A 24,640-nucleotide genomic window follows, 5' to 3' on the forward strand; every position below is an offset into this window, starting at 1 on the left:
GGATTTGGACTTAATCCAGGCCTAGGAGACATAGAAGGCAGGCTTCGTGTGAGCCAAGGCTCTGTGTTGAAGGCCGTACTTTGACCTGTAATGGTTTACTTTTACAAATTGTGACTTGGATGGAGAGTTGTCTCATTGGCACTCATGCCACATCTTGTTATATCTAATTAGACTAAACATTACAGTCAGATATGTAAAATTTTATTACAAACTTTATGTTAAAAGATTTTTTTGTTGACATATGTACTCTATGTTCAGAGTTTGACAAATCAATGGAAATTGAGTTGTTTTTATTGATTTTTGATGTTATTTTAAAAAAATGTGCTATTTGTGACATCTTGAACAGAAGACTTATACATCAAATTTTAACATAATGACCTATTTCATATTATATCATATTTCCCTATCTCTGTTTTTTGTGGCAACATTTGAGGAAGCTGAGACTATTAAATATTGAAGTTGAATGTTTTGAAGTAATCCCCTTAAATTTCAAAGTAAGAATACTTTCATTAAATCCGTAGAGAAGTTTGTATACTACATGAATTTGTGCATGAATCATTATTTTGATCTATTAAAATTACCACTTTCACTTTAAAAGAGGTATTTTTTTTTCAAATTTTAGTGTTATATTGATTTAATGAATTTTCAACTATATTTATAGCTGAAAGGTTAAAAAAATCCAAACAGTTGTTTAAATCCACCAAATCCACCGTTTTCTACATATAAGGAAATGCCTGTACCAAGTCAGGAATATGACAGTTGTTTTCCATTCGTTTTATGTGTTTGAACTTTTGAATTTGCCATTTGATAAAGGACTTTCCATTAGGAATTATCCTTGGAGTTCAGTGTTTTTGTTATTTTACTTTTAGCTGTGCAAGAAATTTTTTTTGTATTTAGTTAACATGGTTAAAGCTTGTAAATTCTCAGTCGTTAGGGATCATAAACATCTTTCCCAGAGTCCCATGTAACAGAATTGTTTGTAGAAAGGCATTATTAAATCAGCAGCTGATTCCTTTAACTGTAATGTCTCTAGACATACAAAATCTTCTAGACAGAAGCTATTTACTTAAAGATTTTGGAATTTACCATAAATGCAATTTGTTCTGAAAGATTTGTGTTAAGTTAAATTAATGCAGAAATGGCTGTGTTTGTATTGATTTTGAAAAAAACAAATGTTTCCATATTTACAATCCTTGTCTCTAATTGCCCCCATGAACTTGAAGAAGTGGTTGTTTCAGTATCTTGATTTCGTAAGGAATTAAAAAAGAACTAGAACTGTTATTGAGCTGACATAAGGCTATCCCCCCAGCCCCCATCAGTATTAGTCAAATAGTTTGATTATCTCCCCTTTAACATGCTGGACAGGGGTCATATAATGCTATATATACACATCCTCTGGTAGTGTTCTACAGCTGTGTAAAGTTTAGTAAATATCTGTCAAGCCAATTAGGCACATTTTTTAGCTGGGGGGTATTTGGCAACCATTTGTTAGAAAATTGTATGTTCCCAGGTGTGTTCTAGTAACTGGTAGATGGTAGCATACACCCAATGGATCATGAATGTTGGTGGAAGTGCTGTTCAGGACAGTTGTACACTGTATTTCAAGAAGTCTTAGTGGTAGTCTATATATCTTAATGTTTTTTTTTCATTTTGAGAATTTGGTATAGATGGCAGATTTTTGGTAGTGTGTTAAATTTATTTACAACTTTTATAAATGACATGTTATGTAGACACTTACCTAATATTAAAACAAAATGTCTTTTGGTTTTGTTTTGTCTTTCGAGATTTAGTGATCTAATCCTGTTACAATGTTATAAAGCTTCATATTTCAGACGGTACAAGTGCTGGATAGTCCATATCTGGAATACATTATTGATTTAGTGTTGTACATTGGCCAGACTGGAGGGTGGGTGCAGGCAGCTCCAGTCATTTAGTTACAATAACTTTTGAACTCTTCTGCTAATGCTTTTCAAATTTTAATATGGTGTTACTGATGACATATTTGAGGTCAAGTTCTGTAAAATTTCTTATTTTTCACATTTGTTGTTCAGGAGTTATGGTCCTTGATTGATTGGAAAATGGAATGTTTCGGTGCAATAACTAATGAATGTTTTAACCAATGCTTTTCGAAATTTAATATGTTGATCATGATTACAAAGTGGAGGAGAAATTTGATATTGATGATTTTCACTTTTGATGTTTAGGAGTTATGCTCCTTCAATGATTGGAAAATGGTATTTTATGTTGTTTCAATGCATTAACTTGACGTCTTGAGAACGGCTGTCAGATTTCTTGATACAAGTGAAAGTCATCACCAGGCAAGTAAAAGCTGCAGTGTACAGTACTTTTCTGATTGGCAAGTAAAAATTAAAAGTTCAAAACTGTGAAAAATATTGAATCTAGTCTCATTTAATATAAATCACCTCACAAACAGCCCTGGCAATATTGACAACTTTACATTTTAGTCTAGCCTTGACAGAGTCAAAAAGCGAGACTTACATTAATACATGCTGTTTGTGACAGCAACGTCGACGACAACAATGTATTAGTTGGTGATTAGGTCAGTTTATTGGGAACCACTAGTGGAAGGTCATTGGTGGTATGCAGTTGTGTAAGCATTTGCATTTAAGTTTGCCTCAACCAAATGCTACGACACTTATACACAATGCTTATTACCACAAAACACAGATCAAGTTTGAATTTTGGGGGTGTCACTTATACCGTTCTAGAGTTATGCCCCTTTACAAATGGAAAAATTGCTGAATTTTTCGTTTCCTTTCTCTAACTTAAGTTAGCCTCAACCAAATGTTATGAAACTTATACACAATGCTTATTACCACAAAACACAGATCAAGTTTGAATTTTGGGGGTGTCACTTTTATTGTTCTAGAGTTATGCCCCTTTACAAATGGAAAAATTGCTGAATTTATCGTTTCAGTTCTCTAGCTTAAGTTTGCCTCAACCAAATTTTATGAAACTTATATACAATACTTATTACCACAAAACTCAGATCAAGTACAAATTTGGGTAGTGTCACTTTTACCGTTCTTCAGTTATGTCCCTTTATAACTTTATATGATATGCTGGCGGGGGCATCGTCTGTGTCCCATGGACACATTCCCCATTTATCTAATAATACGTTGCAGTTTGTAAATACAGCTGTTTCACAAACCACACCTCTTTTGGGGAGATATTTAATATTATTGAATATCATAGATATTTTGTTTTGTTATGCCCCCGCTGCAGCAGAGGGGGCATTAAGTGTTACCCTTGTCCGTCTGTACGTACGTAAGTCCCAAGATAAGTTTCCATTCTCTAACTTTAATTTGCCTCAACCAAATGTTATGAAACTTATACACAATCCTTATTACCACAAAACACAGATTAAGGTTGAATTTGGGAGGCATCACTTTTACCATTCTAGAGTTATGCCCCTTTACCAATGAAAAAATTGCTGAATTTTTTGTTTCCGTTATCTAACTTAAGTTTGCATCAACCAAATGTTATGAAACTTATATATAATGCTTATTACCACAAAAGTCAGATCAGTTTCCAATTTGGGTGGTGTCACTTTTACTGTTCTTCAGTTATGTCCTGTTATAACGTTAAATGCAAGCTGGGACATCATCTCGTCTGTGTCCCACGGACACATTCTCCATTTATTTACCTACTGGTTCCCAGATATGATCTCTGTTTCATCTCATAGAGACACAACTTAGGAAATTTATCAGTATAAATACACATGGATAGTGGCCAAATTGAATTCTGAGGAAGACCTGAAGTGAAGGGAGGGGCAGTACAGAATTTTAGTATAAGTTTAAACTCTTACAAGTTCAAGGCATACAAATATTGAAAATAGTAGTGTATATGAATGAATTCCATTTTAGAATATAATTTTTTACAAAAAACTTCATAGTAAAATTGGTACAGTTTTAGCTGTAAAAGGAGTTCCTATGGGAAATTGCATTGTCTATATTTGCAGAAGTGCAACTTACAGACATTTTAATCAGAGTATGATTATATTGTTGACGCCAATCAGATTAGACCTAGCTATTTTAGGAAAACTATCTGAGACATAATATAAATTCGAGAACTTAATATCATCATCTTTTAAAATCTCCAACAAAAGTAAAATAAAAGAAGATTATGCAATATCTGTGATTACTATGTTAGAAGTAAAGACATTATCTGAAATTACTATAACACTATGTATTATTGTAATCTCAGTCAGTATATATAAATAAATATAACCTGATAAATTGATGAATTCTCTTTCTCAACATTCAGCACTATTTTATTTAAACATGTCAAACACAATCAAATATTTTAAATGAATAATTTAAAAGTGCATTTACTAAAGAAGATAAAACTTCAATGCCACATAAACCTAAAAGCCCCTACCCCACCATGCCAGATATAACCATTAATATCAATGGCATAATTAAACTCCTTAAAAATATAAACCCCCATAAAGCTATTGGGCCTAATAATATCCCTGCTATTTTCCTTAATAAATTCTCGGAAGAGATATCCCCCTTCCTTGTATTCTTTTTTCAAAAATCCACAAATGATGGAAAAATCCCAGAAGAGTGGAAACAGGCAAATGTTGTGCCAATTTTTAAAAAGGGAGATAAGCATAATGCAATTAACTATAAACCGGTTTCTTTTACATCTATATGTTGTTAGGTTTTAGAACACGTCTTAACAAGTAATATTAGAAAACATTTAGATTTAAATAATGTTTTAAATGATTGCCAACATGGCTTTAGGAGTAAACGTTCCTGTGAAGCACAACTTGTTATCAGCATCCAGGACATAGCCAAATACTTGGCAGAAGGTAATCAAGTTGATGCAATACTTTTAGATTTTTCTAAAGCTTTTGATAAGGTCCCCCATGAAAGATTAATAATAAAACTTAATTATTATGGTATACGTGAAAATAACTGACTTTGGATAAAAGATTTTTTGTCAAACAGGCAACAGCAAGTCCTGCTTAACAGTGTTCAATCTTCCAAAATAATATAGTGTTCCTCAGGGCACAGTATTAGGCCCAACTTTATTTTTGTTATTCATAAACGACCTACCTGAGCATGTCTCCTGTAAGGTTCGTCTTTTTGCTGACGACTGTTTACTTTATAAAACATCAAATAATATAAATGAGTCTCAAGCACTCCAAAAAGATCTATCAAGCCTTGAAAATTGGGAATCTGAATGGCAAATGAAATTTAATCCTGAAAAATGCTATGTCATAAATATTTCTAAAAAGTCAAAAACTAACTTATTTATTTCAATATAAATTACATAATCATGTACTTGAATCTGTCAAAGACAGCAAGTATCTAGGAGTTACAATAAGCAATGATCTTAATTGGGGGCCCCATATTAATAATATAACTTCAAAGGCAAATAAAACACTAGGCTTTTTACGTAGAAACATGAAAAACTACACGTAAGGTTAAAAACCTTACGTACACATCACTTGTGCGTCCGACCGTCGAGTACTCCTCACCAGTTTGGGATCTGTACAAACAAAGCCAAGTAAACCAAATTGAGCAGATACAGCTTAAGGCAGCAAGATATGTTTTTAATGATAATAACGATAGATCACCAGGCGCTGTCACTGGTATGTTAAGCAAACTAAAATGGGAAAACTTACAATCCTGTATACAAAAGCTAAGCTTGTTTTGATTTATAAGATTAATGGGGGGTTGGTCGAAGTCACTAATGACGTCCTGACACAATCTGACAGGCGAACTAGAGGCCTACATAAATTTCGGCATATATATACAAATAAAGACTTTTTTAAATCATCTTTTTTCCCAAGTACTATTGCTGTCTGGAACGACCTCCCAGAAACAATTTGCATGTCACCCTCCCTAGAATCCTTCAAAGGTGGTATCTCCACCTTAACATTTGGAGGTTCTAGTCTGGCTAATTAATTAGTGTATTTAAGCCACTGTACATAATGTGAATATGTTTAACATTAAGCTACAACTAATGTTATTTTAAATTGTAATTGAACTGTGGCAAATATTTTATTTTATTATAACACAATTTTCGACATCCATTTGCATGTACATAGTGCCACAGTTCCGGGATATTTCACACTCCTGCACCGGAGTTTTTCCCGTACCAGGAAGAAGAGAAAAAAAAAGTCAAGGAAAGGGTTTATGTGTATAAAAATATATGAGAGCTGCATCCACTCATCTATTGTGTTATAGTCAATTTCGGTATTGATGCTTTTCATTTTTGCTGTTCAGGAGTTATAGTCATTGATAGATTGGAAATTTGCACTTTAATAGTCTTTATGTCGTTTCTGTGCAATAACTAATGAAACATTCAGCCAAAGCTCTTAAAATGTTTAAGACAAAATGGTAGTCAAGTTCTATTCTGACAATTTTTATTTTTGCTTCAGGAGTTATGGTCCATGATAGATTGGAAAATAGGCATAGAGTGTGGCAGGTAAAAAAAAAGCCTGTATTTGCCTTTCATGATACAGAATGACAGCTGATTCCTTGTCAAATTAAGTTTTTATGATTCAGTTTAATTCTCTGATACTTTGAGTAAAAGCTCAACTATATTTGGTGTAGAGAATGATTGTAAGGTTTTCATATGATCAGTCAGAAAGGGTTCAGCTGACCATGATCTCATTTTCATGGTTCTTTGATCAACATTATGTTTTTGTGATTACCATAGACCTTTTTCCCAGATACTGTAAGTAATTGTAAGCTACATGTGATGTATTGAATGTTTGAAATGTATACATGTCTGTCATACAGAGTTCACCTGACTTTGAGACTTGTTCTCATTTGCATTGTTCATTAGACAATTGTAAATTTTCATTATTAGGTACCTTTCACAGATACTTTAAGTAGTATGTCAGCTATATTTGGTGTATAGTATGATGAAAGAAGCAATAACTGACAATAACTGTCCATTTGACAGATTTCATCTGACCTTGACCTTCATGGTTTATTGATAAGTTCCTGTTATACCTGTATGAATTGATTGCTGTTTAACGTCCAGTGGCAAATTAAATGCACATTCTGGAGGAGAACATGTTAGTGTGATATAACTAGACCAACACACTGATCCAGATTTTAATGTGCTACCTCACATGGTAAGTCTGCCGAAGACATGTCACCATACCTGGACACATTATTCTGACTTAGAGACGACCAGTGTTTGCTCTTACTCCTTAATGCTGCGTCCTTAGGAGGAAAGCAACAAATACCAATTTTAGTCTTTTGTTCAGCTAAAAAAATCACAACTCCATTCGCATCAGAAACTTTTGTGTAAAAACTAACATCTGGATACATGCTAAATCAGAAAATTTAGTGTGACCTCATAATTAGTTATGCAGGCGAGACATTTCAGTCTATATACTCTTGTTTGTGTCATTGGTTGTCTGTCTCATTGGTTTCTACCAAATTTTTTTTTATCTGTATGTATATCTAAATATGTAAATGTAATTCCATTTATTTTGCAGGTCAAAATATTTTAGAGGAAGAAAAATTTTTGGTGATTGGGATATAAGAGTTGAACAGGTAATTATGAAGGGTGACAGGTATAAATACATTAAATATACAGTTAGTATTCATTACACTAATAATTTGGTTTGATGATGTAGCATATTTGAAATAAGGAAGCTGGTCAAAACATTGATCAGTACTTTTATGTATCCCTTAGAAATCACAAGAATGCAAATGTCTAAATATTGTGGTTGCTCTGTCCTTTTTGACCCTGATATTCTGGTTGCCTACAAAATACAACTTCTAAAAGATCTAAAAGTTTCTTGAATGGAATGACATTTACATTTAACTAAATAGACATGGACTGAAAAACCCATCATACAGAAAATCTTACTATTTACAAGTATACATTTTAAAAAGGTTTTGAAAATTGTCAATTTTACAATATACATTTTAATCTTGACCTCCACATTGGACCTTGCTGCTATTGGAAGATGTGTATACTGAGTAAATAAAGTTTTAAAGTTCAGCAACGTAGATTTTAATTACAAAGCTTTAAATTTAAATTTTTCCAAAGTTGCGGAAGTAACTTTTGTATAATTTTTTGGTTGATTTAACATGGTACCTTATACTTTATTTTTGTTGGATGATCTATTTATTTTTATGTTTATTTTTTAAATTTGAAATTAAAAATATTCATTGATAAACATTTTTTTTTACTCAGTAATTATATTAAATTGTGCTTTTCAATGTTCTGAAAACTTTATTCTTGACAAAACTTGGTTGATCATTGTTTTCTTGGCAAATATTTCATGCATATTCAGGACCAGAAAAAAATGTGTCAAATAAGTAGATGCGACATAGTGATTCATCTAGAATGGAAGTATAAAATTTGGACTGCCAATGAAAAAAGGTAGTGTTGGACAAGGGCAAACATTTGGCCTTGAGACCGATAATTAAAGGAGTCTTTTTAAAAAGTTGTAAGCTTCTTTAACATGGAGAAAATGGTACTACATCCTGTCTTATAGGGTGTGACATGTCATACCTTTCAGATGTGAAAACTGTGTCAAATTTCTATGGCTTAAGATTCTGTCTGAGTGGATGAATATTGACTGAGGAGATTTTAAGTAGGAATTAATAGGAATTCAGATTTTTCCAAGCTTTCTAAAAATTAATAAACATATAATCTGGCCAGTTCTGTAAAATCTATTGAAAAGAATGAGTCAATATAACCACAAGTCTTAATCAAGTAACAATTGTTTAATTTAGATTTTAAGAATATTGTACATTTATTTTGAATTAAATATAGAAGATATATTTGAAAGAAAGGAGATTTTAGTGTATACAGCAATGAGATAGCTCCCTAAATAACCCAAAAAGGTGTGGTGAACTTAAAGTGTTCAACAGTAGACTGTTGTCTGTACAATATGCCCAGCATCTGAATTGTCATGCATATAAAAGAGTTGTGTATCAATTTTTACTAAACAATTTAATATCAAACTTCTGTCATCCTGCTCGAATTCCCTAAAGGGCAAATGTATGTGAAAATATTACTAACTATTCTTCCAGACAATATTTGCATATAGTAAAACACTTGACACTGTGACTGTTAGCAGTTAAAAGCTAGCTTTTAATTCATTTTTAATTGAAATTGTCATGCAATTATTCTTAGAAGTGTTGATGAGTTGCATGTTAAAAATGTTCAATTTTAAGAACAAAGGAAAGTGAATAACTTGAATTAATGATAAGACATATAAAATTATTTATTGTATGGTTAAATTTCTGCAGCAAATATTTCAATCTATTAGGAAAAGGCATAAATTGAAAGTGGAAAATTTTGTAATAATTCATGTTGCAAAACCCCAGCACACCTTTGACAAAACCAATAACAAAAGAACAGCACATAATGCTGTTTTCAAATAGAGTAACAGGCCTTTAACATAACTTTCACTTTGAGCTCAAGACTATCCCTAACACTTGTAAGTAACAGGCCTTTAACATAACTTTCACTTTGAGCTCAAGACTATCCCTAACACTTGTAAGTAACAGGCCTTTAACATAACTTTCACTTTGAGCTCAAGACTACCCCTAACACTTGTAAGTAACAGGCCTTTAACATAACTTTCACTTTGAGCTCAAGACTACCCCTAACACTTGTAAGACCAGTATTCTTTACTAGATATAGATAATACTATGTATGTACATTGATGGTGTTAACCAGCTTTAGACAATTACATCCCTCTGATTTCTCTTCCAGAAACATATAAAAAATGCATGATGAACATTAAATGGAACATTTAAACTCCCACTAGACTGGCTGTTGATGACTAAATGGTACATTATTTAATTAAAGTCACAACTCATGTTTTTATTGTTACAAATTGTCAAGTCCATTGAGACAAAGAAATAGCAGCACACAGTCAATTTTACTGAGTCATTTTCATTAATTTCAATTGTGTTGTTCAGGATATTGGGTCTTTGTATTTAGGTAAAAACTATCGACATTTTGTCACAAAGTCTGATGAAGAAGATTTTTTTACATAAAATCTATAATTTAAAATGAATTTATACTAGAATGACTGTATTCAATTTGTATGTTTTTAATCTGAGATTCCAATACACTTGTTCTGTCTGTCTATAGGTCTGACTTAGATGGTCTCATTATATTAAAGTTTGCTTTTACAAATTTCTTTGACATTTTACACATTATTGTCTGCTATAAGGATAGGCTACTTATCTTTTAAGTTTGAGATTAGTTCTGGTGGAGCATTTCTTTTGCAGAAGTTGTGGCAATAGAACATGTATGGACAATTGCCTTTTAATATATACAGTAGATATAGGGATAATTTTGGATCAGTTATTTAACTACTTTCAGTTATTTTGCTTCTTGAAAAAAAAAGTTGCTGGATAAGATATCGTAGAAAATGACACTTTAGAAAAGGGGTGGAGATGTTTACAGGTAAATTTTAATTAATTTCAGATAATTTCATTTACAAAATCATCTCTGGATATATTATTTTCTGTCCTTTTTATGCCCCCGCCGTAGCGGAGGGGGCATTAAGTTTTACCCTTGTCCGTCTGTACGTACGTACGTACGTACGTCCCAAAATTGGTTTCCGTTCTCTAACTTTAGTTTGCCTCAACTAATTATGAAACTTATACACAATGCTTATTACCACAAAACACAGATCAAGTTTGAATTTTGGTGGCGTCATTTTTACCGTTCTGGAGTTATGCCCCTTTACAAATGGAAAAATTGCTGAATTTTTTGTTTCCGTTCTCTAACTTTAATTTGCCTCAACCAAATGTTATGAAACTTATACACAATGCTTATTACCACAAAACACAGATTAAGTTTGAATTTTTGTGGCGTCACTTTTACCGTTCTGGAGTTATGCCCCTTTACAAATGGAAAATTCCGTTCTCTAACTTTAGTTTGCCTCAACCAAATGTTATGAAACTTATACACAATGCTTATTACCACAAAACACAGATCAAGTTTGAATTTTGGTGGCGTCACTTTTACCGTTCTTCAGTTATGTTCCTTTATAACTGTATCCTTGCCCGGCCCCTCTAAAATCATCTGGACCTGATTTTTTTTTTTTTTATGATATCCGGACTTTGTTCATTTCCATTACGGTAACCCCCAATAATTTCACTTCATTCAAAACTTCCTGTTTTAAATTTCGGTTTTTGTATTTCTTCGAGTAATATAAGTTGACATATTCTTCTGCTCAATGATGACAACATTATCTTGTGAGAATATAATTGATTACTAGAAGGGCATGAAATATTCGGGTTACGTGTAATAGGCGGTGTCCTTAAGAACGCTAATCGTGGTATGTCACTAATTTCAGTGAATAGAAAATTGTGGATTTTTTTTATTTATTCAATTATTTTGTGTCAGATAATTTGTACTGTAAATGATATCCAAAACGCAAGAATCGTGGAACACATTGGTACAAAAACATGACTGGAATAAAGTTATTGACACAAGCACGAATATGTGCGATTTGTGACCATATATTGAGTACAAAGAGTCGGCCAACTTAGAAAATGTATTAAAGCAAGCCCTTAGATTTACCCTAAGGCTGTTGTTTTTGTTGACAAACAGCAAACACCGTCTGTCCCCAGCCCCTCAATAGAGTCATTAAAAAACTTTTTCTTTTTGGTTCAGTTCATGTTTTGAATTGTAATTATATTTGCACCTTGTAAAATAATCTTAAAAGCATCAACCCTAGTATTTTCAACACAGTTTGAGTTTCCATTTCACTCTGTACTCATAATATTTGATTGATTGTTGATTGTTGGTTGCTTAACGTCCAGTGGCAAATATTTCATGCATGTTCAGGATGAGAACAAATTAACAATAAATACAATAGGTAGGTCCTGTAATAGAGGCTGTTCGGAATGAAGGTCGGGGTAAATTTGGACTACCAATGGAAAATGAGGGTATAATGGATAGGGATAGGGGCAGAAATTTACCCTTGCAACAGACCACCTATGAACCCCTCAAACAGTTGTTGCAAGGGTTCTTAACCTGCAGAGAGCATGGCACTCTCTATAGGAGGCATTAAATTTAACATCCCCATTCTGACCGGACGTGGCTGTGTACTTGATACATCCTGCACAGCCAAACGGACGCTCCACTTTGGCAAGGGTTTTACTGCCGGTGGGAAGAAGACCTGTAGTGACCATATTTCTATTCCCCAGTCACCCTTGGGGATCATATTTGTGTTGCATACCAATGCATATGCTTCATTTTATGGGCACTACAAATCATACCTTAGAAAACAAAACAAATTTGATCTAGGTAGTCTAAAAGAGAACATTTCTCCATATTTTTGCTATTTACTAAAAATAGGTTTTTAAAGCGGCAATTACATGTAGAACAGTGGTTGCCAATCAGAAATATTAATTTAAGAATTTGAAAAATAATGTAGAATTCCTTATATATATACATGATTTAAGCTTAGTATTACCCTTGTACATGAACAACACGTCACAAAAAGGTTTAGAGGGAAATAAAAATAAGAAAATAAAATCCTCCCACCTGCCCCATTTTTTTCAAAAATCTGGATGAAAATCTACTAATTAATTTTAGTTGGCCTAATATAGGACAATGGTGTTGTGTAAAAATTACTTCCAATGCCGTAAAGTAGTTTACCCTCGCAAAATGTAGTGGCAATGTTGGTTTAACTGGAAATCGTGTTGAGAATGATTTATGTTGTTTGCATCTTACTTCGTTTAAGTTTAATTTTCTGTTGCTGCTGGACGTTAAATCAGCCATCCATCATCATCATCATCATCTGTAGGTTCTAAATACTACTGTAAATCTACCTTGACTTTTTTGAGTCATCTCTATTTGCTTCTGAAAGATCCTTTTTATGGTTTCACACCTTAGCAATTTTACATTTAATTTTCTGATGGCATGGAACGATGGTACATATAAATCATGATATTAAAAACTACTTCATGTTCAACATTTTAATATTTTCAAATTTTTTGTTTGAGACATAATTATTTTATTGCATTCCCAGTACTGAGTATAAAATGCATAATATATTTAAATGACACACATTTACCTGATACAAAAATCACTTCTGTAACGCCTGCTTGGAATAGAACTTTGTTGGTTGAATTAAAAGGGACAAGTGTATCAATAGCTTGAGGTGGAGTTTGTTTATTCAAAATGCAACAAATCCACAAATCCAAGAAAGAAATTTGGCAAACAATTTTTAACATAGCAATAAATTGCTATATTTTTGCAATAGAGTTGCAGTAAAAGACAGGTTTTTGATTACTCAGCAGTAATTCCCTCATCTATTTGCAGTATTGATGAATTCTTTTCAGATATTTTGTTTATTCTCTTGGTTAATGTTTCTAGATGGAATATATCAAGGTGGTTTACACTTTTAAATTGTTTGCTTTTCATTGACAATAATGTATCACTTTAGCAGTGTGCTTGATAATTATGTGTTTTATAGCTTGGATGATTAGATCCGTGTATTGACATTTTTATATTTATAATAACAGATTTGGGAGGCAACTATTTTGCAGAAAAGTGTAAGTTTATGTCAATGAATACTCAGCTGAAAAGTCCTAGTTAGTACAATGTAAGCTGAAATATGAAAAGCCCTTACAGCAGAATGCATTGAGTGTGTAGATAAAGGTATAATCTTTGGTTAGCTTGCTTGTTAGCTGAACCGTGAAGTCATTATTAGGTTAGGTATACTACCCTCCTTTCGGAGTAGTCTAGTCCTACAGACATGGATTGGTTATCTGTCGGACTAGTCTACTCTTAAAGGAGGGTAGTTTACCTAACCTAATAATGACTTCACCAAAGATATTACCTTTACCTACACACTCAATGCATTCTGCTGTAAGTTATTGGTATCTGGTCTGTTTATATACTTTGTCATTGTTTTGGTAAGCCATGGGAAAGCAAACTTCTTAGTCAAATGCATTTATTTTAGCCACTGAGTATAACATTTATAAAATATAATAAATTAAATGATCACATTTCAAATAATTTTTCTTTAGAATAGAACTCGGGTGAGTTTCATTGAAAATCCAGCTTGAAATCACAAGCTGTCACTGTGTGGCCTTCAATAATGTGAACTAGTATGTTAGTCTGGTTCAGCATGACTACATATCTTTAGTACAAAGCCGGGTTTATATTCATTTCACTTTTAAAAAAAAAAGGAGACAATCAAAAATGTTAGGTCGAAGAAAAACTGACAATGACCATTAAATGCCTAATAGAAAATAAACAAAATGACCAACAGTCTACAAAACATTACACAAAAACTAAAGACTGAGCAACACAAACCCCACAGAAAACTGGTGTGCTTTATAAGGGTAAGCAGATCCTGGTCCACCAAGGGCACCTTACAGGATACTTGGGAAGATAAGGTAGATCCTGTTCAACTATATATAGTTATTACCATCTGTCTGTCTGTCTGTCTGTCCATGTGCCTTGTAAATGCAAATCCTTAATGGCTGGATGGATATTGATGAAACTTAACCCAGTTGTAAAACACTGCCTGAGATTGTGAATTAAAAAGGATATAATCCAATTCCAAAATTTTAAAGAGGAGATAATCAAATTTATATAGTTATTACCATCTGTCTGTCTGTCTGTCTGTCTGTCTGTCTGTCTGTCTGTCTGTCTGTCTGTCCGTCTGTCCATGTGCCTTGTAAATGCAAATCCTTAATGGCTGGATGGATATTGATGAAACTTAACCCAGTTGTAAAACACTGCCTGAGATTGTGAATAAAAGGATATAATCCAATTCCAAAATTTTAAAGAGGAGATAATCAAATTTACTGTCTTTAATACACTGATTGTATTGCAGAACAGGGGACATCCTTTTGTGAGTTCACTCAGTTCTAGTTTAGAAATTGTTGTAAAGAAAGTAATGTTATACTCCTTTTGGAGCCTCTTGTCCTATTGATTACTGAGATGTTTTATCCTGGGTCTGTAGATGATGGATCATTCAATTAAGTTCTTTTTATTCATATACTTCTTTTTATTGTGTACCATATACATCTGACAGAATGTTTATGTTGTCAAAGCCAGAAAGTTCGTATTGTTTATTGTGATTGAAAATACTGGTCAAACTCTGTGTAAAAGAACAGGTTGATTCTTGATATAAATGGGTCATGTAATTTAGGATTCTGTTCCAGTCATAATACATTGAATATTAAAAGATTTAGTCTCACTTGTGATTAACTGCTCTTAGGCAGGACACAAGGGTTAATTTTCATTGAACAATGTTGCTGTTGCAATAGTATTATAATATATTTCATGTTCTTTAATTACAAGGCCTGAAGCCTTAAACGTGGGTCATTAAAGTTGTTATATTATTAAATGTTTAAAGATTTTTCTTCCCCTGGCCAACATTAGCTTTTATTATTTTTTTGCATCCATTTACCATAATCAATCATTAGGAAGTGAAGTTCCAGGCAATAATGTGTTGACATTTCATTTGGTATTTATTGTTTGAGTTATCACAGATCTCTCATGAACTTTATGTAAATGACTATATTTTGAATTAATTACAGCATTGGACTTAAAAAGTTTCTCTATTTTCTTCCTTAGTCACCTATTCATATAAAACTTTAATCATTAAAGATATCTGTTGGGGGTAAAATTTACTGCGTTAGATATCAACTGTAAACCAGTTTTAACAGTTTGAAACAGCTATTGTCACTGAATCACTGGTAACCTCAACAAACTTTTATACTGTCTTTACTTTAAATACATTTATGTTGATGATAACCTTAAATGGCATTGATACATCTAGTCACCCTTAAGTTAGCTCTGTTAAATATCAAACTGTTAAGAACCTGCCTAAAAATAATAACTTGGCCCCATAGACTTCACTGTTACAAATCAAACTATAGACAAGCTGTAATTAATCAGATACTTTGACAAGGTTGTGTATTGATCCTGACATAACTTCATGGTTTATGTATGTCCTAGGCTAGTATTGACCAGTCAGTAGGGATAGTGCCTCCACTTAATTGATAAAAGTTAGTTGCATAAAACATGTGGGTACATGATAATAAAAAAAGAACTTGTGATAAATCATAGGGATAATGTGACAAAAATAATACCTTTAAAATTATAAATATAAATAAAAAACTGTTTGAATTATATATGAGTTATTTAAGCCCTCTAATATTGATTTTGCACCAATGTTTCAGAATGCCTAAAACTACTCATTACTTAAGCTTCTTAAAATCCTACTCGCTATTTTCTATAATACCTTATCCTTCTGTACAGAGCATTTGTCTGTCATGGTCCTACAGGGATGATATTTTTGAATGATAAGCCATATGTGCACTTGAGATTTCTGAGGATTGCACAATAGCTATAACTTTATAAGTTTTAAGTTGTTACTATTATCTTTGCTTTAGTGAATTTTTTGATAAGATCATTTACCATGAAGTTGTGATCTCATCAACTTGAAACTGAATAGGCATGGTAATTAGCAAGTGAATTTTTAACCCGATTTTCAAATGAAAAATCTGGTTAGTTATTTGGTGAAGTGCTGGCTGCTGCCGACCGTTGTTGTGCAATAACTTATGAACCATTAATACAATGCTTTTCAAATTTTAATATGAATGTTACTGATGAAAAAATAGAGGTCGAGTTTAATATTGACAATTTTCACTTTTACTTTTCTTGAATAGATTGGAATATGGCATCTTGTGTGTCATTTCCAGGTAATAAATTATGAACCATTCAACCAGTGCTTTCAATTTTAATATGTTGTTACCCAGTACTGATGAAAAAAAAAAAGGTTAATTTTGATGTTGATGATTTTCACTTTTGCCGTACAGGAGTTATGGTCCTTGAAAGATTGGAAAATAGGTGCAGAATGTGGTCAAACAAACCAGAAAATGCCTTCAATACAGAAAACCTGGATTGCTGTCAATTTGACGGCTCATTTCTTATTGTAATCATACAATTTTATGGCAAATTAGTTTTGTTCCTGAATTCAGGGTTTACTGAACATAGAAATGTGATATGGCATGGTGTCTTGTTTAGCAAGTTTTATTTATATTGCAACACATCAAGATATTTGAATTAAGAAATCAGTGATAGCACCCTGTTGTTTACTGGAGATATTATCACATTAGTAAGACATACTCATTAAATTTTACCCTGATGGAGTCAGGAGTGGTACAATTTTCACATATAAAATCTACTCATGGTCAAATGAAAGATAACCTATGGTATGCAATAGAATATGTCAATTCTTTTGGAAATTTGTTAAGAAGATCCTAAAATTCATATAGAATTGGACAATGTTATCAAATTTAAGACATTCTTCTAAAAGAAAAAAAATGCATCGTGAGATGTCATTTTTTTTTTCTCTTTTTTTCAGGCAGAGTTTAAAGAAATAAATTTAGCTTCCTATTCAGATACTGGTACAATGGTAGATATACAGGTCACACGTAGTGGAACTAAAGTTGTTAGGTAAGGACGTCACATACAATGTGTAGTGGAACTGAAAGTTATTAGTAAAGTCACATACAAACAAGAGTAGTAGATCTAAATGTTATTAGTGAAGTCATATATAAACATTTAGTGGAACTGAAAGTTACTAGTAGTCACATACAAACACATGTAGTGGAATTTTGACTTAAAAGATGTGTACAAACATTTGGAGTGCAATATTAAGTTTTTAGGTAAACAAACAACTTGCCACACAGCAAGCTATACAAGACCCAGAAATGACAAATTTATGTTAAACAATTAACGAAAAAAACAAATATGATATACAGCAACAAATGACAACCACTGAATTTCAGGCTCCTGACTGGGGACAGACGCATACAGAATATGGTTGTGTTAAACGTTGCAGGGCACCAAACCCTCCCCCACATACCGGTTATAATTGTTCACCATCTAGAAGATGCAAGTTCTACATAATAAAATACAAAAAGACATCTAGGATTTAATCGTTAAAAAAGCATACATTACAAATGTCAGAATCTCAGGAGTCTTGACAAAGTCAACACTCACAATGCTAAACATCTGCCTTGAATAATTCACTAAAATCATAAATAATAATAATAGGAAACATCTATTGTCGCTGATGAAGTTCAGGACTTGAGATTGGTATAATGAGATATCCTCAAATTATTTTTTAGAATGATTCAGTTTATATTTCATTTCTATATTGAATTATCAACAGTATGCAGGTCTGTTTTCTTTGACTTTGTTTAAGAGGGATTTATAAAAAGCTTGAAATTGGATGTGTTGTGTTTATATGCAACTTATACCTTTTCATAGATGAGTAAACCAATTTTGGTGATTAAGAGCTTGACATACATGTACACCTTTGTGGCCGTTTCCATTCTCAATTTTACAACATATATGGTATATATGTTATTGATTGTTGAAGTCTGTATGTTAACTTATATATGTCTTTCCTGATTTAAATGTGTTTTCTGGTTTTTGTCTTATTGATACATTGTACAAGAAATATACAACACATCTTCTTTTATTCATTTCTGTATTTTATTTTCAGGTCATTTAAACCTGATTTTTTATTAATTCGACAGTATGTACGAGATGCCTCGGAAGACTGGAGAAGTATTTTAATAGGTTTCCAGTATGGTGATATACCCAGTATCAACTCATTACATTCTATATATAACTTCCAAGACCGACCATGGGTGGTAAACATTTTACTTATTATGTATTATACTGTGACAGTGGATCTTTTCATTTGTTGATTGTCCACCTCACAGCACAGTGAGGGGGACATACAAATACTGAGTATCTGTCTGTCTGTCCTTTTTTCCAGATTTTTATGAAATTTACATGATAGGTTTATATCAGCAAATTTGAAGATCAGTTCCAAACAAGTATTTTTTAAGGAGTTATGCCCCTTGGAAATATAGATTATATTTAAAATTTCATTGTGAACACACTTAAGCCTACATTTTTTGTAGGAGTGTTATGAAATTTATATCAAAGGTTTGAATCAACAATGTCTGAGATGAGTTCCAAAATTGGTGCTGATCAATTATTTTTAAGGGAGTCATGTCCCTTTGAAATGTAAATTCTATAGAAAATTAATTTGTAAGTGCTCTTACGTGAACAATTCTATTTTTGAAATATTTTTATGCAAGTTATGTTCCTTCAGATAAAAGACCTTTATATAGTTTAAAAGTTTGGTCAATTTAAAGACCTTTGTATAGTTTACTAGTTTGGTCAATTAAAAGACCTTTATATAGTTTAATGGTTTGATGAGGAGGGGTTGGACCTTTATCTGGACCCCGGGATTGTCCATTTTTGTCTCACCTTGACGGAGTCAAAAAGCGAGACATAGGTATGCTGTTTCGGACGTCAGCAATGACGACGGCGGCGGCGTCAACAATGTATTAGTTTGTGATTAGGTCTAGTTCATGGTGAACCACTAGTGGTAGGTCAATGATATTTGGTATGCAGTTGTATTAGCATTGGCACATCTCATTACCATGGAGATTATTTGGCCCCGCCCCCTCAGTCAAGGTCTATTGACTTTGAAACTTTTCATAGTTTACATGTATTAGTTTGTGATTAGGTTAATTTATGGGGAACCACTAGTGGTAGGTCAGTGATATTTGGTATGCAGTTGTATAAGCATTGGCATATCTCATTTCCATGGAGATTATTTGGCTCCGCCCCCTTAGTCATGGTCTATAGACTTTGAAAATTTTGCTAAGTTAACATGTATTAGTTTGTGATTAGGTCAGTTCAAGGGGAACCATTAGTGGTAGGCCAATGTTAATTGGTGTTCAGTTGTATAAGCATTAGTACATCTCATTACCATGGAGAATATTTGGCCCCGCCCCCTCAGTCATGGTCTAGTTACTTTGAAACTTTTGCTTAGTTTACATGTATTAGTTTGTGATTAGATCAGTTTAAGATGAACTGCTAATGTTAAGTCAATGATATTTGGTATGCAAATTTATTGGAATTTGCAAGTATCGTTTTCCTGGAGATTATATAGCCCCACCCCTGATCATGGTTCATTGACTTTGAAACTTTTACATAGTTTACAAGTTGATGTTTGTGTTTAGGTTTGTTTAAAGGGAACGACTTATAATAAGTCAATGGTATTTGGTATACAGTTGTATTAGCATTGGCACATCTCATTCCATGGAGATTGTTTAGCCATGTACCTTCAGTCATGGTTCATCGACTTTGAATATTTGCATAACTTACATGTTAAAGTATTGCTATTTTAATTTCAACATTTGCATTATCAAAATTACAAAAAGGCGAGACATATCTCTGTGATAACAGTTTATTTAGTTCGGGATTTCAGGAACGAGCTATATTATCATCGGGATTTCGGGATTTAGTTTAATCGAGACACGGGATTTACGTGTATTTATGTCCATGAATTCGGGATTTTTATCTATCGGGACTCTTTTTTTAAAAAAAAATAGCATTAGCTTAACCCTTCTGGAGCACCTGGCTTCACTCCTGGTTTTTGTAGGAATTTGTGCATGTTTTTTAGTGTTCAGTGTTCTGTTTGTGATTGTTCCTTTTGTACCTGCGTTAATTTGTTCAAAGGTTTATGGTATTATTAATACTACTTGGCTATATCTTCACATTGTTTGTTCTATGCCCGGATTAGTCTATGGTTTTCAGTCTTTGGATTTCTCCGAAGAGAATTTTATTCATCTTGGTCAAAGTTATAAATGTAAGAGTATAAAAAAATGAGTAAACCAGAGGACACGATTACACAAGGAAACAAAACAGGATTTAAACAAGGTGCGTCAGCACAGATAAGTATTCAAAGAAAAAGTAACCCTTCCAAGACGTCTGATTTTGACCCAAAACAAAATTTGTTTGAGTTTTGTGTTACACAATCTTAAGTTTCGAAGCACTCTACAAAGTTATTTACAGAATAATGCAAGTCACTGCGGCAGTGATCACCCATACCACAGAGCTAAATAGGGTCCATATTTAATTTTAAAAAAAGGGATGTCGGACGAAATTAAATGGCAAGACACAAATAAATAATTACCTGTAAAACAAATACGCACAACTACTTGACACTGTATCCTGGCTTCGGACTAGCACACAAAAAGTTGCAGAGTAAAGAAGAGTGATAGCTTAAACAATGTACTATCATACTCCAAGTAACTGACGAAAATTTCTTACCTTCTTTTATTGAGCTCAAACTAGCCAACTTATTTATGTGTCTTTTAAGTTTTGGAATGTTGCAGTCTCCATGTATATATAATCTGTTTTAAACTATGTTCACTAGATTATATTGATAAGATACAGGGAATCTGCCCGGTGCATAACAGACTCACTGATTGCTTTGAAGAGTATACAATCATTAGTTAATGTACTATTTTGCCAAAAAAGCATATGTTATTTTATCGGAATTTAGGGATATCGTCAAATAAGGCCCGGAAAATGGGGATTCAGCTAAAATAAACTTGGGATTTCGGGATTGGACCCCCTCTGACCCCCCCTTCTTTGATCAATTTAAAGACCTTTATATAGTGTACTAGTTTGGTTAATTAAAAGACCTTTATATAGTTTACTAGTTTGGTTAATTTAAAACCTTTATATAATTTACTAGATAAGAATTTCCATGCAAAAGTATTATGAAAACTTATACGTTGTAAACAACTAGGTTCTCAGTCAATGAAGTCATTTGACTTTGACCTAACTCTTCTATAAATATTGAATTGGTCTCAGAACGTCTCAGAAAGTGATATTTCAAATTTGATAAAGTATTTTGAGAACATACAGAATAAACAATTAACTATTGGCCTAGTTGGCATTGATTTGACGGAAACAGAAGGAAATCTAATCATAAATTCTCTAGAAACAAACAGTGGCGGATTTACCGGGGGGGCACAGGGGGCACGTGCCCCCCCAGTCGAGGTCACCAAAAAAATTTTCTCACATAGTTTTATTGCTACTGTATCTGCTTATCTAGATAGAAAATCAAGACACAGCTTGATTTGACTTCCTAAACTGGTCATTAATTAACCCCAGCTTCAACATGCGTGATTTATGACAAGTTATCGATGGGTGTGTAAATATTGACACCTTTGTGTAATGTCTATATCCAAAAGCATTTATGTAAACTACATGTACATGTACATGATGGTTGGAATTAATACGAATATATTAACAGGATCAATATCGATTAACAAGTGAAATCTTCTTATCAGGAAAGAAATTACCAACTAAAATCGGTCTTAAAAGAATATGTAAAAATAGATGTTTAGTGTCAAGAAGGTTAGTATCGATATGAGATATACGTCTTTATTACCAAACACTCACATTGTATACGGTTTCTGGGGAATGTGTCTTTCTCAGAACAGTCTTTTTCGAACTTTATTAAACAACAAACAATTTTTTCAATGCATACAACATTTTTATTTTATCTCAAATGTCGTGTTTCTTTTCCTCATATTTTTTATGGAAACCATCGATTTGTCTTTAAAAAAACATCCCCTTCCACAAAACATGAATGGTCTGTGCCTGATATATAATCATCAATAAAATGATATTGTATTTTTGAAAACCTACTTATTGTACAGTAATATTTGTATATTTTTTCTTGTTTCAATTAAAGTGTATGAGGGTATGAATAGGTTACCGTGAATGAGGGTATGAATAGGTTACCGTGAATGAGGGTATGAATGGTTTACCATGAATGAGGGTATGAATGGGGTTTACAGATTAGAGAATACTAGTAATGGTCAAAAAGTAAAGACTAGAAAAAAAATGGGCCCAAAAAATATAGAAAACAGATTAAGGGTGTTGAACTATAAAGAATAGAGGACATTATGCAGCAAATAAAAGAGTAGAAAGAAATGGACCCAAAATTAATTAAAAGATATAGAAATGAAGACCTGACCCCCCCCCCACAAACCACCATCATCCCCAATACATGACACCACCACCATATATCCATCTCTAAACAAATCTTTAAATTTGGTTTCATGGTGCCCCCCCAGACATCGAGGTTCTGGATCCGCCCCTGACAAATTACCAAATCAAGAAATCTATGATTTAAGAAGTAAATGTCATTAAACAATCACTGTTAGAATCAACTAAAAAACCTAATTTTGTTTTTGTGTGGCTCCAGATTGTGACTGAGAAGTAAGAAGAAAAAAATCCTTACTTTGAAATTAAATTTTGAATTCTAGGTTAAAAAAAGAAGGGTTTTTTTTCTTCTTGAATCACAGAATATTAAAATTCTGAATTCCTGATGGACCAGATTTTCACAAAATAAATAGCTCAGTCACAATGTTAAAAAAAAAATGTCCTTCCAACCCTAACATGATACAGGAGAAAGTAAAAAGGAGCCAATTATTTGGCACCAGAAATTACAAAAATAGTATTCTTAAATATTTTCATCAAATCTAATTTCATTGATAAATGCATGTACCAAGTTAATTTAAATCTTACCTGAAATGACCCTACCATGTTCTTTTTGAAAAAACTTAATTTTATATCAAATATATAGTTAAAAATCACATGTGACGAACTTATGGCCATGCATGATTGCTCTGTTGCTTTAAGGAAGGAACTCATATGTGATATCATTATGACATCATAATTTACAAAGTTGATTGACTGATTGATTGTTGCTTGGTTAACGTCCAGTGGTTGACATATTTAACCTTATTTAGCTATTTAACACAAGTTTGGATGAAACAGAGTTTAGAAAACAAAAATTTCATAAATTAAGTTGACAGCCCTCCCAAAACAAATTAAGTGGACATTGGGTGTATAATTGTATTACGAGTAGTACAGATCAGATATAACTGTTGTTCTGATTCACATACTATTGATATGCCTTGCTGCATTTACTTTTTGTATAAACATTACAGTTTTCTGTTCTGTTTTCAGTCATCTCTGTGAGTATTGGACCACCTTTTGTCGAGCCTGCGACTTTTGTCGTAAAAGCGAGACATAATGATCCTACATTCCAGGGGCCGCAGCGGCGTCCACAAATAGTCACTCTGTGGTTAAAGTTTTTGAAATTTTAATAACTTTCTTAAACTATCCTAGATTTGTACCAAACTTGGACAGAAGCTTGTTTATGATCATAAGATAGTATCCAGAAGAAAATTTTGTAAAAAAAAAAATCCTGTTTATCCGTATTTTACTCATAAATGAACTTAGTTTTTCTGCCAGTTAACATTACATTCACTCTGTGGTTAAAGTTTTTCAAATTTTAATAACTTTCTTAAACTATCCTAGATTTGTACCAAACTTGGACAGAAGCTTGTTTATAATCATAAGATAGTATCCAGAAGAAAATTTTGTAAAAAAAAAAAAATCCTGTTTGTCTGTATTTTACTCATATATGGACTTAGTTTTTCTGCCAGTTAACATTACATTCACTCTGTGGTTAAAGTTTTTCAAATTTTAATAACTTTCTTAAACTATCCTGGATTTGTACCAAACTTGGACAGAAGCTTGTTTATGATCAAAAGCTATTATCTAGAAGGAAATTTTGTAAAAGTTTATTTCCTGTTTTTCAGTATATATACTTATAAATAGACTTAGTTTTATTCCAGTTAACATTACGTACAGTCTGCAGTTAAAGTTTTTAAAACATTTATAAGATTCATAAACCTTCTTGGATTTTTACCAAACTTGAACAGAACTT

The 24,640-nt window shown here is 32.7% G+C and overlaps 2 protein-coding genes across 4 annotated transcripts in view; both read left to right on the top strand.

Annotated features, from left to right (window-relative positions):
- LOC127729108 (TBC1 domain family member 25-like) overlaps positions 1-24,640 on the top strand; it is a 447,590-nt gene that overhangs the window by 95,568 nt on the left and 327,382 nt on the right. The gene's annotated exons all lie outside the window — the stretch shown is intronic.
- The window catches only part of LOC127729157 (synapsin-like), a 144,947-nt gene that overhangs the window by 44,214 nt on the left and 76,093 nt on the right, over positions 1-24,640 (top strand). Inside the window, exons 4-6 of the mRNA XM_052236833.1 lie at positions 7,490-7,547; positions 17,372-17,463; positions 18,521-18,671. Of these exons, the coding sequence (XP_052092793.1) occupies positions 7,490-7,547; positions 17,372-17,463; positions 18,521-18,671 (301 nt within the window). The remainder of the gene's footprint in view (positions 1-7,489; positions 7,548-17,371; positions 17,464-18,520; positions 18,672-24,640) is intronic.

Source organism: Mytilus californianus, unplaced genomic scaffold (genome assembly GCF_021869535.1).
Source record: "Mytilus californianus isolate M0D057914Y unplaced genomic scaffold, xbMytCali1.0.p SCAF_1, whole genome shotgun sequence".
Classification (NCBI taxonomy): Eukaryota; Metazoa; Mollusca; class Bivalvia; order Mytilida; family Mytilidae; genus Mytilus; species Mytilus californianus.